Source organism: Mchenga conophoros, linkage group LG23, assembly GCF_057382185.1.
Source record: "Mchenga conophoros isolate Kocher_MC1m ecotype Shallow Benthic linkage group LG23, M_conophoros_male_GT1.1, whole genome shotgun sequence".
In the NCBI taxonomy this organism is placed as follows: Eukaryota; Metazoa; Chordata; class Actinopteri; order Cichliformes; family Cichlidae; genus Mchenga; species Mchenga conophoros.
In genome coordinates, this window is record NC_140547.1 from 13996614 (window position 1) to 14015815 (window position 19202).

The 19202-nt window shown below is 40.7% G+C and overlaps 1 protein-coding gene across 5 annotated transcripts in view; it reads right to left on the reverse strand.

Moving 5' to 3' along the window:
• Positions 1–19202, reverse strand: part of crocc2 (ciliary rootlet coiled-coil, rootletin family member 2) — a 53858-nt gene that overhangs the window by 23151 nt on the left and 11505 nt on the right. For 4 of the 5 annotated variants that reach the window (XM_085264616.1, XM_085264614.1, XM_085264617.1 and 1 more), the window contains exons 2-12: positions 17739–17892; positions 17478–17593; positions 6041–6208; positions 5867–5950; positions 4399–4502; positions 3214–3358; positions 2674–2780; positions 1930–2136; positions 946–1063; positions 706–795; positions 479–613 (exon numbers count right to left, since the gene is read on the reverse strand). In XM_085264616.1, coding sequence (XP_085120742.1) covers positions 479–613; positions 706–795; positions 946–1063; positions 1930–2136; positions 2674–2780; positions 3214–3358; positions 4399–4502; positions 5867–5950; positions 6041–6208; positions 17478–17593; positions 17739–17892 — 1428 coding nt within the window. The remainder of the gene's footprint in view (positions 1–478; positions 614–705; positions 796–945; positions 1064–1929; positions 2137–2673; positions 2781–3213; positions 3359–4398; positions 4503–5866; positions 5951–6040; positions 6209–17477; positions 17594–17738; positions 17893–19202) is intronic. The other variant, XM_085264615.1, reaches the window with a different exon arrangement.

The window sequence follows — 19202 nt, forward strand, 5'->3', positions numbered from 1 at the left end:
CTGATTCTGATCAGTCCAGCTGAGGTAGGATCTTTTTTAACTTTTTAACTTTTTAAACTTTTTTTTAAGTTTTAACTTTTTTAAGTTGACAAATATGACAAATAATGATCACAGAAAAAGTAAAAAAATGAAAAAAAAAATCACTTCATAGTAGCTTATAGTAGTAGTTAATGTCCTCACAGTTTTGTGTAGCTCATTCCATTTATAGGCAATAAACTATTTAAACTAGTTCATTGTGGATAAGAGGACTAGGTAATGTTAAAGCATGTAATCAAAGACACAAACCTGCAAGGCAAACACACTCTTAACACATAAACACATGTGTTACGTGTGTTTATAAACACAAAACTGTTATTACAAAGTGGGGAGATTGTTGTTTCTTTGAAATTACATACTACAAGTATATGCCCAAAAGTTTGACTTTTGCAGATATAAATTAGAAGAAGCGCACAGACTGTGTGTTAGATAACTGTTATACCTGTGTTTGTTTCTGGTGTTTGGAGAGAGCATTCTGTACTGATATCACAGTAGCGTTCCTAAGAGGAGAACGGCCATGAAGAGGCGAGGATGACACACTCTCAGGGCCACAGCCGTCCCCCTCACTGCTCACTAACTATAAAGAAATTATAGTAAAAATAAAAGGCATTATTGACTTCATTGCATAACAGCTTCACAATCTAATTCACTACTTTGTTTTGTTCCGACCTGGTGAACATGGTGTAAAATCTTTTGGAGGGCTTGGATCTCTGTGTGGAGTATTTCCATCTCTGCTTTATCCTCGGTTCGCCTTGTCTCCTGAGCAGGAAACCATTTAAGTCAGATAAGCAGCGTACATGGAGTAAGTCTGACATTCCCCAGACTGCAGCCCTCTAGACTAGGAAGTTATGGACTTTATCAAGCCTCAGGTCCAGACTAGAGCCAATTTAGCTATCTGTCACCTCCTACCATATATTCCCAAGGTCCTACCATCCTGTCCAGACTGATCTGCATGGTGTTGAGGCTGATATCTTTCTCACTGTTCTGGCTTTGGAGGTGCTTCATTGTGTCGGTCAGTTCCAGGATTCTAGATAGACCATGAAAAGAGGGTTCAGGAGAGTTCAGGAGACATCAAGGAGAAGACAGAAAGAGACTGGGATGTACTCCTCCCTCTAGACCATCAATGCTATCATGTTCTGCTCATAGTCTACAAGAGATGGCACAAAAGACTTGATTCCCATTACTAGATAAAAGAACTAGATTTACTCCATATATAAAGGTTTGGGGTTTCATCAAAAGGATTATACTTGTCTTTTCATTCAGGCATAGAAAAATAAGAATTTCCTAAATGATCAACCAATCGCACTGCACATGACCTTGAAGCCAGTATTCCTGTTTCAGTTTATGAAAATGGAATAGTGACGGCCCAGAGCAGTTAGTCTAACCCACAGATTGAGTTACTCAGTTACTATATTCAGTCTGAAACCAGCGGTGGATGGTTGTTAAACAAAATGAAGGTAACCATAGGACATTTTCACAAAGGAACACAAGAACCACATTAAGTTAAAAGACAGACATGGTAGATTTCTTTTAGGTATGTTGCTTTTTGAGAATAAAGTCAATAAAAAGTTGAAATGTCAGGAATAAAGCTGAGCTGAAAAAATAAAAGTTAGAGGAAGAAGAGTTTTGGCATTTTGAGAATAAAGTTAAAGCTTTGAGAGAAAAAGTAAAAAGTCAATATTACACTTTACATTTCAAGAATAAAGTTAACTCAGTAGATTTCACCTCGTTTTCATCATCTTGACTTTTATCTAAACATCTCGACTTTGTTCTTGATATTAATATTGACATCCCGACATTAATTCTGAGATGTTGACTTTAACTTTACCATCTTGTACTTAATCTTGACACGTTGACTTTAATCTTGACATTTGTACTTGGGGAGGCCTTTACCTGGAATTGAGTTTGACTTTCTCTGCATCGCACTGAGCCTGAAGCTGCATAGCCTCTTTCAGCTTGTCCTTCAGCTGCCTCTCCAGAGCGGACATCTCCACACCACCACAGGGGCTTCCTTGTGTTACTCTGGCCTCTAAATTCATACAGGCAGCGTGCAGCTGCCGGCTAGCTGCGACACACTCGGTACGCATATCAGACAGAGTTCTGTTGAAAATAAGGATTGCAGAATGTGTTATGACATTTGAAATTATTTAAAGCATAAGAAAAGCGGATGATGGTTACATTCAGTTGCAAACTTTTATCCTAATTTTTTTTTAAAAAGATGATGAATGCCTCTCATGATTAAGCTCTGAGAACTGAGCTCTCTTTGAAGTGTCTTAAGTTTAAGTTGCAGCTCAGCATCTGACATGACAAAGCTGTCTATGAACTGAGCACTGACTATAAAAGCAAAGTACTCTACAATACAGTGGTTCAGCACTATAGAAGCCAAGTCTCCCTGAAGACAACAGCTTAGGCTTCGTCCTGATGGATGATTTTAACAGTGAGTGCAGGCACCTTGAGCAGTATTTCCCCACAGTGAGAAACAATAAGCAGGGGCCAATGACCTTGTTGACCTGCTCCACTTTGATGTGTGGCTGAGAGAGGTGGATTGTTGTCACAGTTGTGAGACTCACAGGAGAAGGTGGGGGTTTTGTGGAATTCTGACTTGCCGGAGGGATTCTGGCAGCACGCCACACTCACCTGTCAGTGAACGTCCTTAGCTGGGTGAAACTGCTCCGCAGGGAGGCGGCCTGGCGCCACAGCGCTCTGACATGAGCCTGTTCCCGACTCAACCGGGAGGCACACGTCTGCAGAGACAAGCAGCAAACCGGAGTAGAACCTGGCGTTAAGGTGGTGTGGGCTGCTTATAGCAACCTTTAATTTTATTGTGATCCCAAGCAGATGCAATAATAGAACGCCTGGACTCACGCTGGCAAACATACAAATAATTGGATTTCCCTGAATCAACAGATGTAGCCCATTTACAGCACGAACGCCAGATTGTTTGCACAAAATTTTCCTCCCCCTCAGCAGTTGGAATGTTTTCACAGGAAACAACAACTCAAAAATCATAGCAGTGAAATGAACAGGGAATGAGAATGAATTGACAAAACTGGCTATGAATGGAATTCCCACCCCATGTGAACTCAACAGGAGTTTAATTGCACAATCTCTATACAGAAAGGGATGAACCCCGTTGCCTTTCTGCCTCAAGCACCTCATTCCTGAGGTTTTTCTCACCTCTTGCTCTCTCCGCAAACGAGTATCACACGACTCGGCATCTTCACGGGCCTTCCATAAGCTCTCGGTTAGCCCCTTGTTGACAGTGCCCACCTGGTCCAGCTGTTCCCGCAGCATGGAATTCACTTGGCTGAGGCTGGCACTCCTGGAAAAAACCCATCGTATGACAAAGTGACAAATAGCCGTGTTGACAGCCTCCTATAAACCCTGTCACAGAACCCAAACTTCTTATAGTCAGCATTATCACTCAAACATATATTTCTTTTAGATCCACACTTGCCAGCTGCGCTTACAGGGTAAACATGTGTGACAGTTTTACAATATCTGTGTTGAATAAGATTTAATATCAACCAGATCTGCCTGTAGAGTCATTTACCAAATGTTTACATCATTCTCACACTCAACACACACCCTCTTACAGTAAAGCACGCTACATTGTTTTGCTTGGTTATCTGTCTGAGAGGCAGCCAAACCCTTGTTTGCATGAATGGGATGATATCGAGTTAAAAGGGAACTGACATGTGAGGAAAGAGGGATTCAATAATGAGGACTTGTAAGTGGTAGCTGTGGGACTTATCTCTACACTATACTTATATTACACAAAGTGCTAAAGTGAACAGAGCTTGGTAACTCTGCAATAAGTGAGATATTTAGGCAATAAAAATGACTGATTGCTGGCAGACTTTGCACCACGGGTATTTCAAATAAAGCTCCATAATTGTATAAATCACTGGGCATTAAAATCTGGCCTCGGCTCCAGAGGTTGGCCCACGTTTAATGTGGAGCATTATTAAAATGTTCTGGAGAACAGAGTCAAAACAGTCCCACTAATTTTCTCTGACAAATTGGATGCCGAGGTCATTTGCCAAGGGCAGGTTTCAGCCTCTCCCTTGCAGCACGGGGAAAGGAAGAACTGCAGGGAAGCTCGAGCGACTACTGGGAATATCTCTGATCCAAACATTTCTCAGAAATATTTCAACTTGATTTCTGCTTCTCAAGACGAAACAGAAAAAGAAAACAGAAGCAAATTTCTTGCATCCCTCCCTTCTGATACAGCTTTTCTGATTTATGGATTTTTACTTTGTGCACTTTTTACAGTGTTATGTATTAATTATGAGTAGAAGACACATTTTTTTATTGCCTGTGTAACATGGGTACCTCCACTGCATAGTGCCCACCACTCACCTTTTCTGTTCCTCTTCCAGCTGAGCTGACTTATTCTGGATAGCTACGTTGAGATCCTGCTCAACCCGCTGCAGGTACTCGACTTTGTCTAGGTGGCCCTGCAGCTGAACAAACACACAAAACTACTACGGGCATCCTGATAACCATGAGGCCATATACAAAAATCACCATAATTACAGTGTACTAATCAAAAGTCTCTGCGTGGGCTTTGCAATCTGATACATTTAAGTGCATTTGAATAAAAGTGGGACATAATAAAGTTTACCTGTGTGTCTAAAACAGCTTATACACTATATAATGCAGTACATTTAGTGTTTGACATTTTCCAGGGGTAAAAGACAATGCCAATAAATGCAGTTCCTCTAATGGCCACTTGAGGTTAGTACCAAAACTGAGCTAAAATTTACAGCCTGGTATCTTTGATTTATAGGTGTTCCCACACGGGCGGCTTTAGCCAATCATTGCCCTCAGGCCTCAGTGAAATCAGTACACTTAACCTCAGCCATTTTTAAAAAATCATTTTAATAGGGTTTTCTTGGTACAGACCACCCAGGAAGATTGTGCTTAACTTTTGGTGAGGGAAATTGTAGTGTTTTATTTATATTACTTATCACTAATTAGAAGATGTTGTGTTTGTGCATCTGTACAATTTCTGGACATGGCTTGTTTACAAAGCTTGTTAGTGCTAGCTAATAAAATTCAAAATAAGGTTACTCCTGCATCCAAGACAAGCAACACGGAGCAGACAAATGCTAACACTAAAGCTTCAGTGTTAAAAACCAGTGGGTCACAGAGGCTACATACATCTTTTATATAAATGGAACTAAAAAAGTGGTACTTTCTGAAAGCAAGTCCACAGAGCAGAGAAGCATCAAAAATCTAACTTTGCCCAAGTTAACAAAGATCACACAAAAACAGAGTCTACTGCTTATTAAACAGTGAACTCATTAGTAATGGTGATACTGTATATTGAGTAGTAAAATGGTATAGGTAAAATACCAATATTTGCTCAAACCCAATACATTTACAATATGCTCATTTGTCTGAAAACCTAAACGTGATTCTAAAATAAATTCCAGATTGAGTTATAATAGCTAATAGTTTTAAATTATATTTAAATTAATTTTGAATAATTATTTTGTGTGAGATTAAAACGGGCAAAAATGTAAAACATTACTTTTTTAATTATTTGACTGTAATGCAATTGTGATAATAATTAAGACTGACTTTATCAATATCACCCGGCATTGTGCCACATTCCTTCTTTATCAGGCGAGATCATTTGCATTTGAAATTTATAAAAAACAAAGAGCTTAATAAGATTGTTTTAAACATGCATCATCAGCTTAACAGTCAGTTGGGTGTAAGGAGCAAATGAACCTCTAGATGACTCTAGTAGGCTTATAAAACTTAAATTTTTAATTTATACCGAAGCAGTACTGATTCTAATACTGTCGTAAAAACACACCAACAATCTCATCTTTTCAGTTTCCGAAGTCTTCTCCAGAACTTGCTCTTCAAGTTCCCCACATCTCTTCTTATACTGAATCACCTTATATAAGACAAATGCAAGACGGATGGTTAGGAAGCTTCAAGGCATACGTGTAGAGGTGTCTAAACTGTGAGATCCATTTCTAGCTACCTTGGTCTGCAGCTTCTGAACAAGTTGGACTTGTCTCTGTTGGGCTTCCTGATAGGCCAGCAGTTTTTGCCTATAGGCTCTCTCCTTGTTCTGTGGTTGCATGGCTTCTGTTGATACACTGTGCTGGTCTGAGTCCACCGCTGGCTGCAACATCAGTATCTGATCAAGCTGGAGTAGAGCAACAAACAAATACAACAAAGCAACAGAGCCTTAGAAGGATGCACATTATTGTGCACATCACACATGGCCTTTGAATTCATTTACCAGTTTATCAGAAGGACTTTGAGAAGTTTCAGAAGTCTTTTCTCTATAAAACCTAAACTTTATTTTATTTACAGAGTTTCAGAGAAGCCTTGAACTCTCTCTGCTGTATGGTACTCACTGTAAAATCACCCACTATTCATAAAGACAGGAGTTTTTGCAAAGTGCAACAAAAGGCTACCTTAATATTTATTTATTTTATAGACTATTACTCTTGTATTCCTGTTTACTGCAGACACAGAAGCAGTAAAGTTCAGGTATCTCAGGTGTTTTGTTAGTGAGTGGGGGAAGAATGGAGCAGAAGGAACAGTGCAGTAATATGGATGGAGCTTGGGCTTTCATTGCTCTATCATAACCTAAAGTTCCAGTTAAGGTGTTTCAGGCGTCCAACTGGGAAGCAATCCTGGATTATGTCTCTTTCCTGCTTTGGGAATGTGTCAGTTTCCCTCCTGGACAGCTTAAGGAGGTAACTGGGGAGAAGGAGGTCTGGACACCTCCGGTTAGACTGCTGTCTCTGCAACCTGGACTCAGATATGTGGCAGAAAATAGATGAATGCAGGTCTATCTTATATAATCAGTAGCTACTGTATAAAATATTCACATAATTTGTCACGGACCCGGTTCCGGGGACTCGGGGTGGACTATAATTATTATAATTATTATTATTATTATTTTGTGATGTGTGTGTCTTCTGTACAATGCTGTCATGTCTGTGTTCCACTTATTGTATGTGTAGGCAGGGTGTGTGTGTGTGTATATGTGTGTGGCTGTAGGATGGATGACAGGCACTTGCAGGCCTAATGGGTGTGGCCCTGCTGGAGGACTGGCCACACCTGAAGTCCCTGCCACACACCTGCTGCTGATCAGGGCTCGTCGGGGGAGCTATTTAGGAGAGTGTTGGAGCTCCCACCGGTGTGGGATTATTGCGTTACATCCCAAGTTAGTGTGCGTCAGTGTACGGTAGTGCAGATCGTGTATGCCCGCGGGGGTCAGTGTTGACGGCTGCTTCTGTTATTTTCCTGCAGGCGGAACGAGGAACCAGAAGGACAGCACGGAGGGGAACACACACACGGGAGTCTAGGAAGCAACGGGAATTTTGTATGCATCTGTTATTTACCTCACTGTAAATAAACGCACTGTCTTCACTAAAGAGTCCAGGTTTCGGGTCCTCCTTCCACACATCCCCACGGTCTGCCAGGGCAAACCGTGACATAATTTCCCATTTTCCTATGGTGTCAACTCATTTCTTTTGTTGTGTTCTGATATTTTCTTATCTGCCTCAAACAAGCCAATCAGCCTCTGTTCCCTGCACCTCTCTCCACCTCCTCTTCATGTCTTCCTCAACCTGGTCGTTCAAAGAGCCTCATCTAAGTCTCCATCTGCTTCATCTTCATCGGCATTGTCTAGACTCATACCAGTACCCAGCTCTGCCATGCTGTCTTAGACTCAATCACCATTACGCAGTTTCTGTGGTTTCGAGTATTACTGTTTTCAGTAAAGTATTTCAAAGTATTCAAAGTATTTTAGCTCATTGAAATACATTCCAAACCAAAAATGTCAACTTTTGATTGGCTTTAAAAATCTAAAGAGCAGCAGTATTAAGCTAAAGACAGAGTAAGGGGTGATAATATCAATACTGTCCTGGTCTTCCTCATTGTGGAATCTCATTTTCTCTCCCGTATCTGAAATCCAAATGTCCTGTAACCTCTCAACCCCATACAACCTAAACTCCCTGTGCACCACCCACTCTCTATGCTGGTGCCAGACACCCTGTCCTCACTAATACAAACCACATGGCCCTAGAGCACTACAACACACTGCGTGCCTCTAGCTGCCCTTGCCGACTTCTCATTTAAAAAGAGATGAAGAGAGTGAGAGCAAGCGAGCGAGCCCCCCCTCCCCTGCAATACGCTCCAAACCACCATCCAAGCTCGTCAAATCAACCCTGCGACCCACTCCCTCCCTCTTCTCTTCTGTACCTCATCTCTTCTCTTGGTGCTTAATCTCTCCAGCAGGCTCCAAGAGAGCCAAGACAATAGTCTCAGTGTTCAACACTGGACCCAGCCACTTTGCCACCATTATTAACACATTTTCAAATGCCCTTTTCAGAAATTTATACTACAAACTACACTTACGGTCATCACGCACTTGGCTCTGTGCTTTTGGTGTTTTTCTCTGAGGACATGGGGAGCACAAAAACGTCTTTTACTGCCCGTTGTTGAGGTGACAGCTTTAGGGACTGAGAAGGGAGGAACAACATGGGCGGAGTGTTTGAAACGCACAGCACTGCAGCAGCTGTGTTTAAAGGGACTCCTGGAAACAGCTGTGTGTGGAGCATTGGTGATTATGCATCTTTTCAAGTATTTTGGCACAACTAAAGCAATAACACTGACTTACTAACAAGCATGCACTTTATAAATACTACAGGATATGAGCGCCATGTATATTCGGTGCCATGTGATGCTGAAACTGTAACTCTCGTAGCCACATCAAAAAGAAATCCAACACTGTGAGAAAAAGAAACATAAACAAACAACAACAACAAAAAATATCCATTACTTCAATATACACGGTGCAGAATGCAGGATTCAGATAAAGGATCCTGGTAAATTCAGGCGCTACAATAGATGGGCGATAAATCTTCATGCCTCTTGTCTATGCACGCGCATAAGGATCCTATACATGTATAATTTGAGCCTTGCATTTCTTTTATTCTACAACAGTACTGAACCACTCTATGCACTAACACGTAGAGATTTGTAGCAATGTCCCAACAACCAATTATGGTGAGTAATACCTGAAAAATGAAGAAAACTGCAGTGGCCACTTGAGGGCCCAAAAGTGAGTCAACCCTCATAGATGCCATGTTAATATGTTCAACTTAACAGCAGAAATAAACAATTTTACAGCCTGCTACAATAAGCAGATTTAGTTTGCTAATATTGTTTTGTTCTTTCATGACAATAACAATAATAAAAACCACAAAAATTGATGTTCCAGATTCCCAGTCAACCCAACTCTTTGGCTCCTCAACCAGCACAGCAGCTCTTCATTTCTGTTAAACATTTGGGTTTTATTACATCAGGATCCAGTTGCATGGATAATTCTTTAATGTTTTTACTACCTCATTTAATCACTTCCCTTATAGATGAGAAACATTTTCTTGGGGGCACCTACTTTAAGCTGCTAATAGTTATTTTCCCTATCACTGCTACAAATCATTGAGTTGGACTAATTTTTCCATAATCACTCGTTGCTACGTTGTTGCTAGTCTCATTCTGTGCAGATTGATTGGTGCACCAACACAGGTAGCTACAGCCAAAAGCTGCCACACCAACAGCTGCTAATTTGACTTACTAAACTGGATCCCTTAACCGGGTTTGTCATGTTCAGTCTGTCCTAGAAGTTTGTGGCTTAGTTCTTGTCTATGAAATTCTAGCTTTTTTATTACCCTGTGATTTACCCTTGTCATCTAAACATGATAATTTCTAGTTTCACAAAACCAAGATGCAATGGCCAAAATTCTGACATTCAGTGTTCAAAATGACTACATTAAAGTCAATGGGCAGCATCATGGTGACTATATTCATCTTCTCCATATGCATATTCAGTAATTGCAAAGATGGTCGCGGATTGTCCTCTCACAGCAGTTTAAACAGTGTTTTGCAGGCAAATCTGTAGTAAAGATGTAAATAATTGTACTTATTGGAATGATATGTACATGATAAGTACATTCCAAGAAAACTCACTGTGTCTGAAACTGGAATTAGCATAGTATTAGAGCATTAGTTCAAGTTGCTAGATGAGCTTGAAATGATGATCATGTCTGAACCCTGGATTAAATGGGACTGAGAATTTATACACACCTAAAGCTGCAGTACACTATTAGAACACTCATATCACAAGCTCTAATGTAGAACACAGCTACAGCTTTATCAGGACTATCTTCTATTCTCTGGACTTCATTGACTTTCTAAAAAATAAAATATGTGACCATTAAAACTAGATTTGCATGGATACAGCCCCTTAGAGCTTGAAGGTCAGGGAAACACAGATTTTCTTTAATTTAGTCAAACTGTCTTTTATTTATAAAGCACAAGAAATTAATTTCCATCAGCATCTGTGCCTGTTTAGCCTGCACCATCCCTACCACCCAACTACCTGATGCACCCAATGACCAGGCTACCCTGGTAACTCCTCAAGGGCCCCACCCTACCCTGACACCGAGGGTTGTTTGTGCTTTTTCATACATGGCTGCAGCACATGGGCTTCTTGCCAGCGCCTCGCCCTTACTCCACAAAATACAGAGATGACGCTTTTTTATAGTTTGTCCCCAGTCAGCTGTAAAGCAGGAGGCCAGGGGCTGCTCCGGATTAACCATGCTCCTTGCAGGAAGCTCCCAGGAGGGTGCCATAACAGCCTGGTGTGGAGAACCCCACCACTGCTTAACCCTCCTACACCACCATCTATTCCGTTGCTCTGCTTGCATCATTAACTCTCATCACTCACATCTCCAAGTGAGCTTGAACTCATTGTCCTTCACAACACACGCATACGGTGGTGACTGTAAAGCCAAAGAGAGAAGCAAGTAATCCCAGTCCTCCCTCTGCACTAACTCGGGGCTTACAGGGCTTACCGTGGGCCCAGAATTGCGCTCGCTTAACACCCATGCTATTTATGATCTGCTTCAGAGCACAATCACCCTCGATCAGCTTTCATGATTCCCTAAAGTGAGCTGAGCCCAATCCTAACATAGCTCTGCTCTTTGAGGTCATCTACTGCCATTCTGCAATAATGCCGAAAATGCAATTTATACAAAAACCAGCCTTTATGTCATGGTATACTTTATTCCTCCATATGGTCGCTTTGAGTCCTTTTCTTTTCTTCTTTTTAATTTCCAAGTATCTGTTTCTTGAGCCTTGCTTATGGCTCCAAAGTGTAAGACTTTTCAGGCCCTTAAAATGTGCTTTGAATTAGAGTTTTTATACTTCTTGATATTTATGATTTCTGCCACTCCTTGTATTGTCTCTTTTGATAAATATTTCAGACAACATCAAGGGATAATCTTGCTTTGATTCATCTGCCAGCAAGCAACAAGAGAATCATTTTCAAGGCCCTTGTGAAGTCTTTGGTGTTTGTGCCAAAACTTGCTGCCTTGCTCATGTGGTATAAGATCAGAATCCAGCCCATTCAGTTAGCATCTCAGGATTGCAATATCTTCTCACTGACCTAATGTAATTACATTTGGGTATCTGATAACTATCTATCTGATAAAGTATCTTGGGAAGCGTATTCTCTCATTTTCTGCTATATGACATTGTGAATTCATACCTGATTTTCAACAAAGATATAAATTTTCTGCCTTATCCAGGAACTATTTCACAACCTCAGTCTTCTTTTCTTTCTATCTGTGGTTCACCCAGGGCGACATCTGGCCGTGAGTGCGCACTCCAGCCAGCATGTGAAGGGTTACAGCTGCAATCGTTTTCTCTGGCTTGGCCTGGACCCAGAGGCTTAATAAAGGGAATTAATGGAGTGCACTATCTGTCAGATTCCTAAACACAGCTGGAGCGGATGTCCATCGCCCCCAAGCTGCCCAAAAACTTACTGTCCTACTTGAACAGCTCACCCGCTCCTCCCTCCCCTCAAATTACCCCCTGAGTGCTGACTCTGTGAAAGAGCCCCAGCTGATTGTGAAAGCTGTTTATGTATCATCACTGACAGTAATTACACAATGTGGGATAACAAACAAGGAGAATGGAAGGAAAAGAGGAGGGACTGCTGAGAGCATGTTACCATAGAGTGAACTTTTGGGTCATGGGGACAGCTGCTGTGATGGCCTGTAAGGGATACAAGTGATCTGTGTAAAAATGGCAAACTCATAATGCAAGCTTAGTGCTCACAAACACGCGGCTGGTCATGCACTGCTTAACACAAATGTGTCCAGCAAGGACAATGCAATTCAAAACCTACACATACATACATAAACTCAATCAGTACAGACTTCACATCTGATTAGAGATCTCTGACATGTGAAAAAGAGCTGAAAAGTAGTCTTTATGTCTGACTTTAAAGTTAGGTAACATGAGAAGCAGAAGAAATGTCAAAGGCTACTAGGTTTAATGGAATACTTTCATCAAAAAATTCAGTCTTCAGGAGGGCTTTTAAGCATTTTCTTTCTCTGGGGAAAGTAATTAATTTTTACAATTTTGAGACAGTCTGACTTTCTGGCTGTTTTCCATTCAAATTGCAGCATAAATGAATGGGTTTGTGCCAGCAGGAAAAACAAACTAGGGACAGAGGGGGGTAGAACAGTAAAAGAAGACAGTAATACAATCCTTAAAAACAGACTTTATCTCTTTGACAGGGTTCTTACGGAGAGACCCGGGGGATTTAAAATTCCACAGGGCACTGGCAAATGGCAGTTGGTGTCAGAAATCATTCAGCATGAGTTATCTTTATCCAACTGACTGCCACACCGCAGTACTGTGCAGGCAATCTCTAAGTGTTCAGGAGTAGGGTATGGATGTCCGTGTCTGAGAAAATGCACATTAGCAGGCCTCCAAAAGCAACACAGAAGGTTCAGAATTCACCCCAACATGTTCTCCAACCTCCTGAAGCCATCCAACGCACAAACTAGGTCAAGGTTTATCCTGGTTCAGGTGCAATTTTCTGGGGTCAACAGGGATCACGAAGAGTGACTTAACAGAGACACAGAGGAAGGCTTTAAGAGTCCAGGTGTGACTTCACCAGCACTATGTTAACAGTCTTCTGTCAGCTCAGAGCCTTAAGGAAAGCTTGGCAAAATGTATGTTTTTGAATTGTCACACACTTTGTTCAACTGACTTGGGCCACAAACATTATGATATAGAGACACGGCACTCAAAGAACCCTTAAATCTACAGGGGAAACGAAACAGATTGTGGCACTTGTTTTTCAAGTGTGGTTTCAAGATATAGGTGGGTGAAATTCTCTCGTTTTTGCCATTTTTATTACTCTGGTGCAATTAGGCAAATGCTGGCACACTGGATTGAGCAATGAATGAAGTTGGAATGTTGTGTAACAGAAGTAGAACTTCAGTAAAAAAAAAAAAAAAAAGCTTTTAAAACTTTATTTGATGCACTTTTATTCCTGGTAAGAGAAGTCTGGACCAGCTCCTTATTTACTCAAGAATCATACTTGAGGATGCTTATGAGTTTGCCCAACTTGTTGACTCGTATTTGTGAATTTGGACAAGGGATTTGACCTCAGCTTGAAGCCCCCCACGGTGTCCTGTGAGTGGTGCTTCGACGGTATGCATTATTAGGACAATTGTTAACCCTTTAAAGCCTCAACCTTGAAATAATTACAAGAAAATGAAATGAAAACGAAATGCTCATTAAACCATGTGATGATATTTTAAATAATAATTTGCATATATTAGTTATAATTGTATTGCTTAATATATATATATTTGGCAGTTTAACTTGTTTGTTTGGTTGTTTTTCATTTTTTCGGGGGCAGGGGGCAGTGCAGTGAGAGCTTGGTTCCTTTAGTTCATTTAGTTCATCTTTGTTCCAGTGGCTGATGGACTCTGGCAGAACTGCCCTTTAACACTGATTCTGACGATAACTATGGACAGAAATTCAAGGTGCAATTTCAAGATTGGTTGGTTTCAGGGTCACATCTTTTATTTTTATCGACGTGTGATGTGACTTCATCAATCTATGAAGGCAGTGGTTTGATGCCAAATGTGAAGTGGCTGGAATGAGGATTAGCACCTCTATGTCTGAGGCCAGAAAAGGGTGGAATACCCACAGTGGCTTAGGACGAGTTCCTATTCAAGTGGAGAAGTTCATGTGTCATGGGGTACACGAGTCAAGGAGACAGGAACAAGAGACTGACAGATGGATCGGCACATCATCTGCATGGATGTAACTAAAGTACCTGTTGTAGTGAGGTAATTATGATGTGATTCTTTTAAAAACAATCAGAGGTAAAGACATTCTGTACTTAAGTAGAAATGCTAGTTTCTGTTTGTTGGCATGGCCAAATAAATTGGTGTATTTGAGATTTGTCAACTATTACTTTTGTGTTTATACCACCTATTACCTTTTGGTATTCAACTCTGGAGTTATTTAAGTTTTGGCCTACCACTGTGGATATTGTGTATGTGTGGATATGGATATGTGTATATTGGAAAGGTGGCCTCTTCAGAGGCAGAAAATCTCAAATACTTCCTCGGGAGTTCAGTCATTCAGGAGAGGCTTAGAGTACAGCATTTCCCCCTTTACTTTAAAAAAGAGACAACCCAAAGAGGGCTAAGCATCTGATTAAGATGCTTCCTGAGCACCTCCCAGGTGAGGTGTTTTCGCCATGTCCCACAGGAGGAAGACTCTGAGACTCTCAGACCCAGGACACACTGGAGAGATCGAGTCTGTCGTCTGATCTTGGGATTCCTCACTGCTAGAAAAATACTAAGCGACAATTACACAGAAATGGAGACAGGAAGACTAGCGTCCTTGGAGAAACTTTTTTTTTCTCGTACTAGTCACAATGCATCAGCCTGATCACAAAGTTATGGCATAAAATGGGCTAAGGTTGTTGTTATTTTAGCCCCTAGGACTGCAGGGGACATATTCCAGCTGTGAGACTGTAGCTGTTGGATGGCAGGGTGAAAACTGCCCCCAACCCCCAACTGAGAAGCTCTCCAGAGTGTGTTGCTGATCAAAAACTAGCTGATCAAAAACTAGCACTAGAAACCCTATACTCCAGGTGGGCCTGTACATTTATCCCACCAAAAAATGCAGAGTGCAGGTTTATGAACAATGTGGAAATTATCAAGAGAAATTTCAATCACAGTAGTCAATGCAAATTACAGAGGAAAGAAGGTTCAAGCTGAGGGCACCTCGGACAAATGCTGACTTAAAATGTTTCACACAAGGTCTCATGGAACAGCTACAAATGCTCAAGGCTGGAAAATATCACTGATAATCAATGTTAACACTGAAAGCCAATAAGCAATTCTGAATTACTGACCAATCATATTTTTGACACAGTGATATTCTCTGGCTGCTATATATGGGGCAAATGAGACATACTGACATAGGTACAATACACTGATTAATTAAACGGAGGTTACTTGGATGCAATGTATGTGATACATTCAGTGATATGAGCCCTTCAGCTGTAAGTGCTGATGGAGAAATCTGTGTGAATGAAAGGCTGCTGGCCTGAATGTTAGCGTCAAAGTCAAGGAAGCATTTTTGGCTCTCGGGTACTGATGAGCAAACTGCATTACCATCACATAAAAGCAAAGCTGCCAAAAAAATCAAGCTGCTTTTACATAGAGGAAATAATACGAAGACAAGAGCTTTCAGCATAATAAATGAGTCTTGACAGGAGTTTCATAATGAACCTCTTGACTTATGAGTCACCACCAAACAAAATATTCAGATTCAAATTGCTACTCTTTGGGTTTGAGCATCAAATATCCACAAGCTGTGCTTTAGTTTCGTCTGTTTAGTGCCTTTTCACACTTCTAAAAATATTCACAAAATAAACAAGCCAACCTAAATACGTTTTATTTATAGCCACGGTTTTAAAATGAATTCCAAGAGCAAAGCAAGCAGTGCGAGATCATTAGATTTAAGCAGCAGAATGAGGGCAGTGTGATCATAAATGGCTGCTTTGTGCACTATGAAAAATTAGGTTTTTCTTCAACGGTCCTCGGGGAGGAGGCCAGTGACCTTCACAATTTTCCCCCAAAACATGGAGGGGCAACCATGGGGGGCCGCGGAGGGAGACACGCGTCCTCGTGAGCACAGGAGGTCTACCTGAACAGACTACAAGGAAACCCTTCATGAACTACGCTCCCCACTCTTATTTACACTAACAAACACACACACACACACAATGGTTGCTTATACAGTAATTACCTTAATATGTAAACTGTAATTCTACAGCAACTCATTAAAAAAAGTATGATATACATACATGTGCAAAGTCAAATTAATTTAGTCTGAGCATGTGTATGCTGCCCTTTCCGCTCCTTAGATTTTTACTACCATACATTAAGTGGAGTTTCAGTCTTCCTTCAATGTTAGTTTGTTCAGCCCCCAAACAGGCTTCCCTACTGGAAAAAACAGCGCTACACTGACGCTCACAGTAAACATATCCCATTTCAAACCTACGAAGCTTTTTGCAGTCAATGCTCTAGTGTGCTTGATATCAACTATATACATGTATATATATATGTGTGTGTGTGTGTGTGTGTGTGTGTGTGGGTACTTTTATTTTTTTACAATATTCATTTCACTTAACTGAGATTTGCTTTTTTATGGACAGCTCTCTTAAATCTCCTCGATTCTTTTCTTATATTTGTCTTATATGTCTTATATTTTCTGCTGTACATGAAATCATTCTCCTTTTGCATGAAACTTTAACTGTCACAGAGACGACTTCGCAGGGTGGTCCTATGGTTGCAAAACAAGCCCAAGTCAACACCCCTCCACCACCGTGCTTGACAGCAGGTGTTCATATGTTGTGTTTGTGTGGTGCTGTTCATGACCACATATCTTGACGTTGGTTTCATCTGTCCAAAGAGAAGTGTTCCAGAAGGTTTGTTTGGTTGCAGCTTTGCAAACCTAACCTGAGAGAGAAGAGACTTTCTCCCAGCAGCCCTTCCAGGCAAGCCATCAGTTTCAGTCTTTTTCTGAGTGTACTGTCATGAAACCTACCATTTAACACACTAACTGAGGCCTGTAGAATCTGAGATGTAGCTCCCATTTTTTTACGTTTCTCTGAGCATTGTACAATCTGACCTCGAGGTGACATCCACTCCTCTTGTGAATAATCTTTCTCACTGTAAAATGATTTGCTTCAAATTTTTTGTAAATGACCTTATGACCCTTGGCAAACTGATGAGCACCAGTTGTTTTTCATGGTTTTATGGTTCTTATTTCTGATCATTTGATTACTTTTCTTGTATATTGGATATGTTTATTTTATAACTTGTTTTTAACTGTGTGTATTGGACCAGGGGTTGCATACATGGTTTTCTTTTTTTATGAGTTCCATGTTTTGTGCCTGGTCCCTGACAAATAAGAAATAATAACAACAAAAAAGAAAACAAAATTTGTGATAGTAGCCTTTGGCAGGAAAGCTACTGTTGACCTTGAGAATTCGTCACTCCTACCCTCTCTGTGAGACCGGACTGTTTGACTACCAGCTGGTCCTGGTCCATCTGGCTGGGAGACAGTCGCCCCCTTAGATCCCTCCTCTCCTCCAGTGCACTGAACTCTGAACTCTTGCCTGAGACAAGGAAACAGATCAGACATATAGAAGAGTCAGAGTCAGTCAGAGGGATTATCAGAAGAAAGGGTTGTAATTCACCTTTCAGATATCCAGTAATGTTAAGTTAATCTACAAACTAGCCATTTAAAGTTTTTTTCAGTACCTGCTGGATCCTCGGCTAGATTGCGGGTGATGATCTGACGGATGCGAGAGGAGACAGGTACAGGTGTGGCCATGGATTCTTGTCCCTCCTCTTGAAGTGTCAGACTTCTCTCTCCTGAGCTGCCATCAGACTGAAGGAGGGACTCCTCCAGTTTCTACAATTACACCAACACACAACACTTTACCCTAGAGATTACACTATGGGAGTACTACTTCAGTCTTACACTTTACTCTAATTATCTTTATTTTAATATGTTCAGCTTTCATTTGATTTACAAAGGTTTTGTTACTGCTTATTCACTTATTAATTCATTCATTTTTACTTATTTTCTTTTATTTAGATTTTAAATTATTGTGCTCTGTGCTGTGTTATATATATTATTTTTTATATTTATTTATTTATTACAAAAAGTATATTGCACTGCCTTTAGACTTTTACCTTGGCTCCTTTACTTATCTTGACAACTGATAATGAGTTATATATTATGAGTAGGGCTGCCACAAACGATTATTTTTGTAGTCAACTAGTCACCGATTATTTTTGCAATTAGTCGACTAATCAGATCATGCATCCATTGGACGTAAAACGTACAGCTTATTGCACCAGCATGCATCTGCTCTTATATAACTATCATTAGCTTACAGCCCTAAGTGTTTAAGTGTTTAAGGTATGTGCTAACTCAGCGGTCCCCAACCTTTTTTGCGACACGGACCTTATGCCCGACAATATTTTCATGGACCGGCCTTTAAGGTGTCACGGATAAATACAACAAAATAAAACTAGTACCGGTAAAAAAAGGTTTATTCACAACACGTGTGAAAAGACCCAGGAAAACCGAGTAAACGATAAAAACGATAACAAAATAACGCTGAAAACCGATAAAAACCCCGAAAACTATACATTTCACACCTGAGCCTCAACTCTCGCAGCCCGGTACCAAACGACTCACGGACCGGAACCGGTCCGAGGCCCGGGGGTTGGGGACCGCTGTGCTAACTAAAAATAAAGACAAGATGATAGTTTATTAAATGTTAATGACATTTGCAGATTGTTTCGGTGAAGGTTAATAAACTCCTTGCTATCTAAAATATAACAGGACACCGGAGTATTCTCGAGCATCTCAGGCTTCTGATAATCAGCTGTCTGCTTGACATTTATTCAGCTGTGTAAAAACTATAACTTTAATCTCAGCCAAACCGATTTACTCAGGAACAAATAAAATACTAAAAAAAGACAAACAATAAAATTTTTAAGTTATCTAAGTGACTTATATATATTTAACTTGAGTAGCTAAAGACGGCGGTGGGTTTGAAAACGATTTGCCGGAAGTCCGGTGTTCTCACCGGCTCTGGTGAACCTTGCCCCCGGCTAGCGCTGGTGGGTAACAGACGTCTCTGAAAACGTTGGAGTGCTTTTGCAAATATGCAGTGTCTTGATAAACTGAGAAGATATTTGAGGTTTACA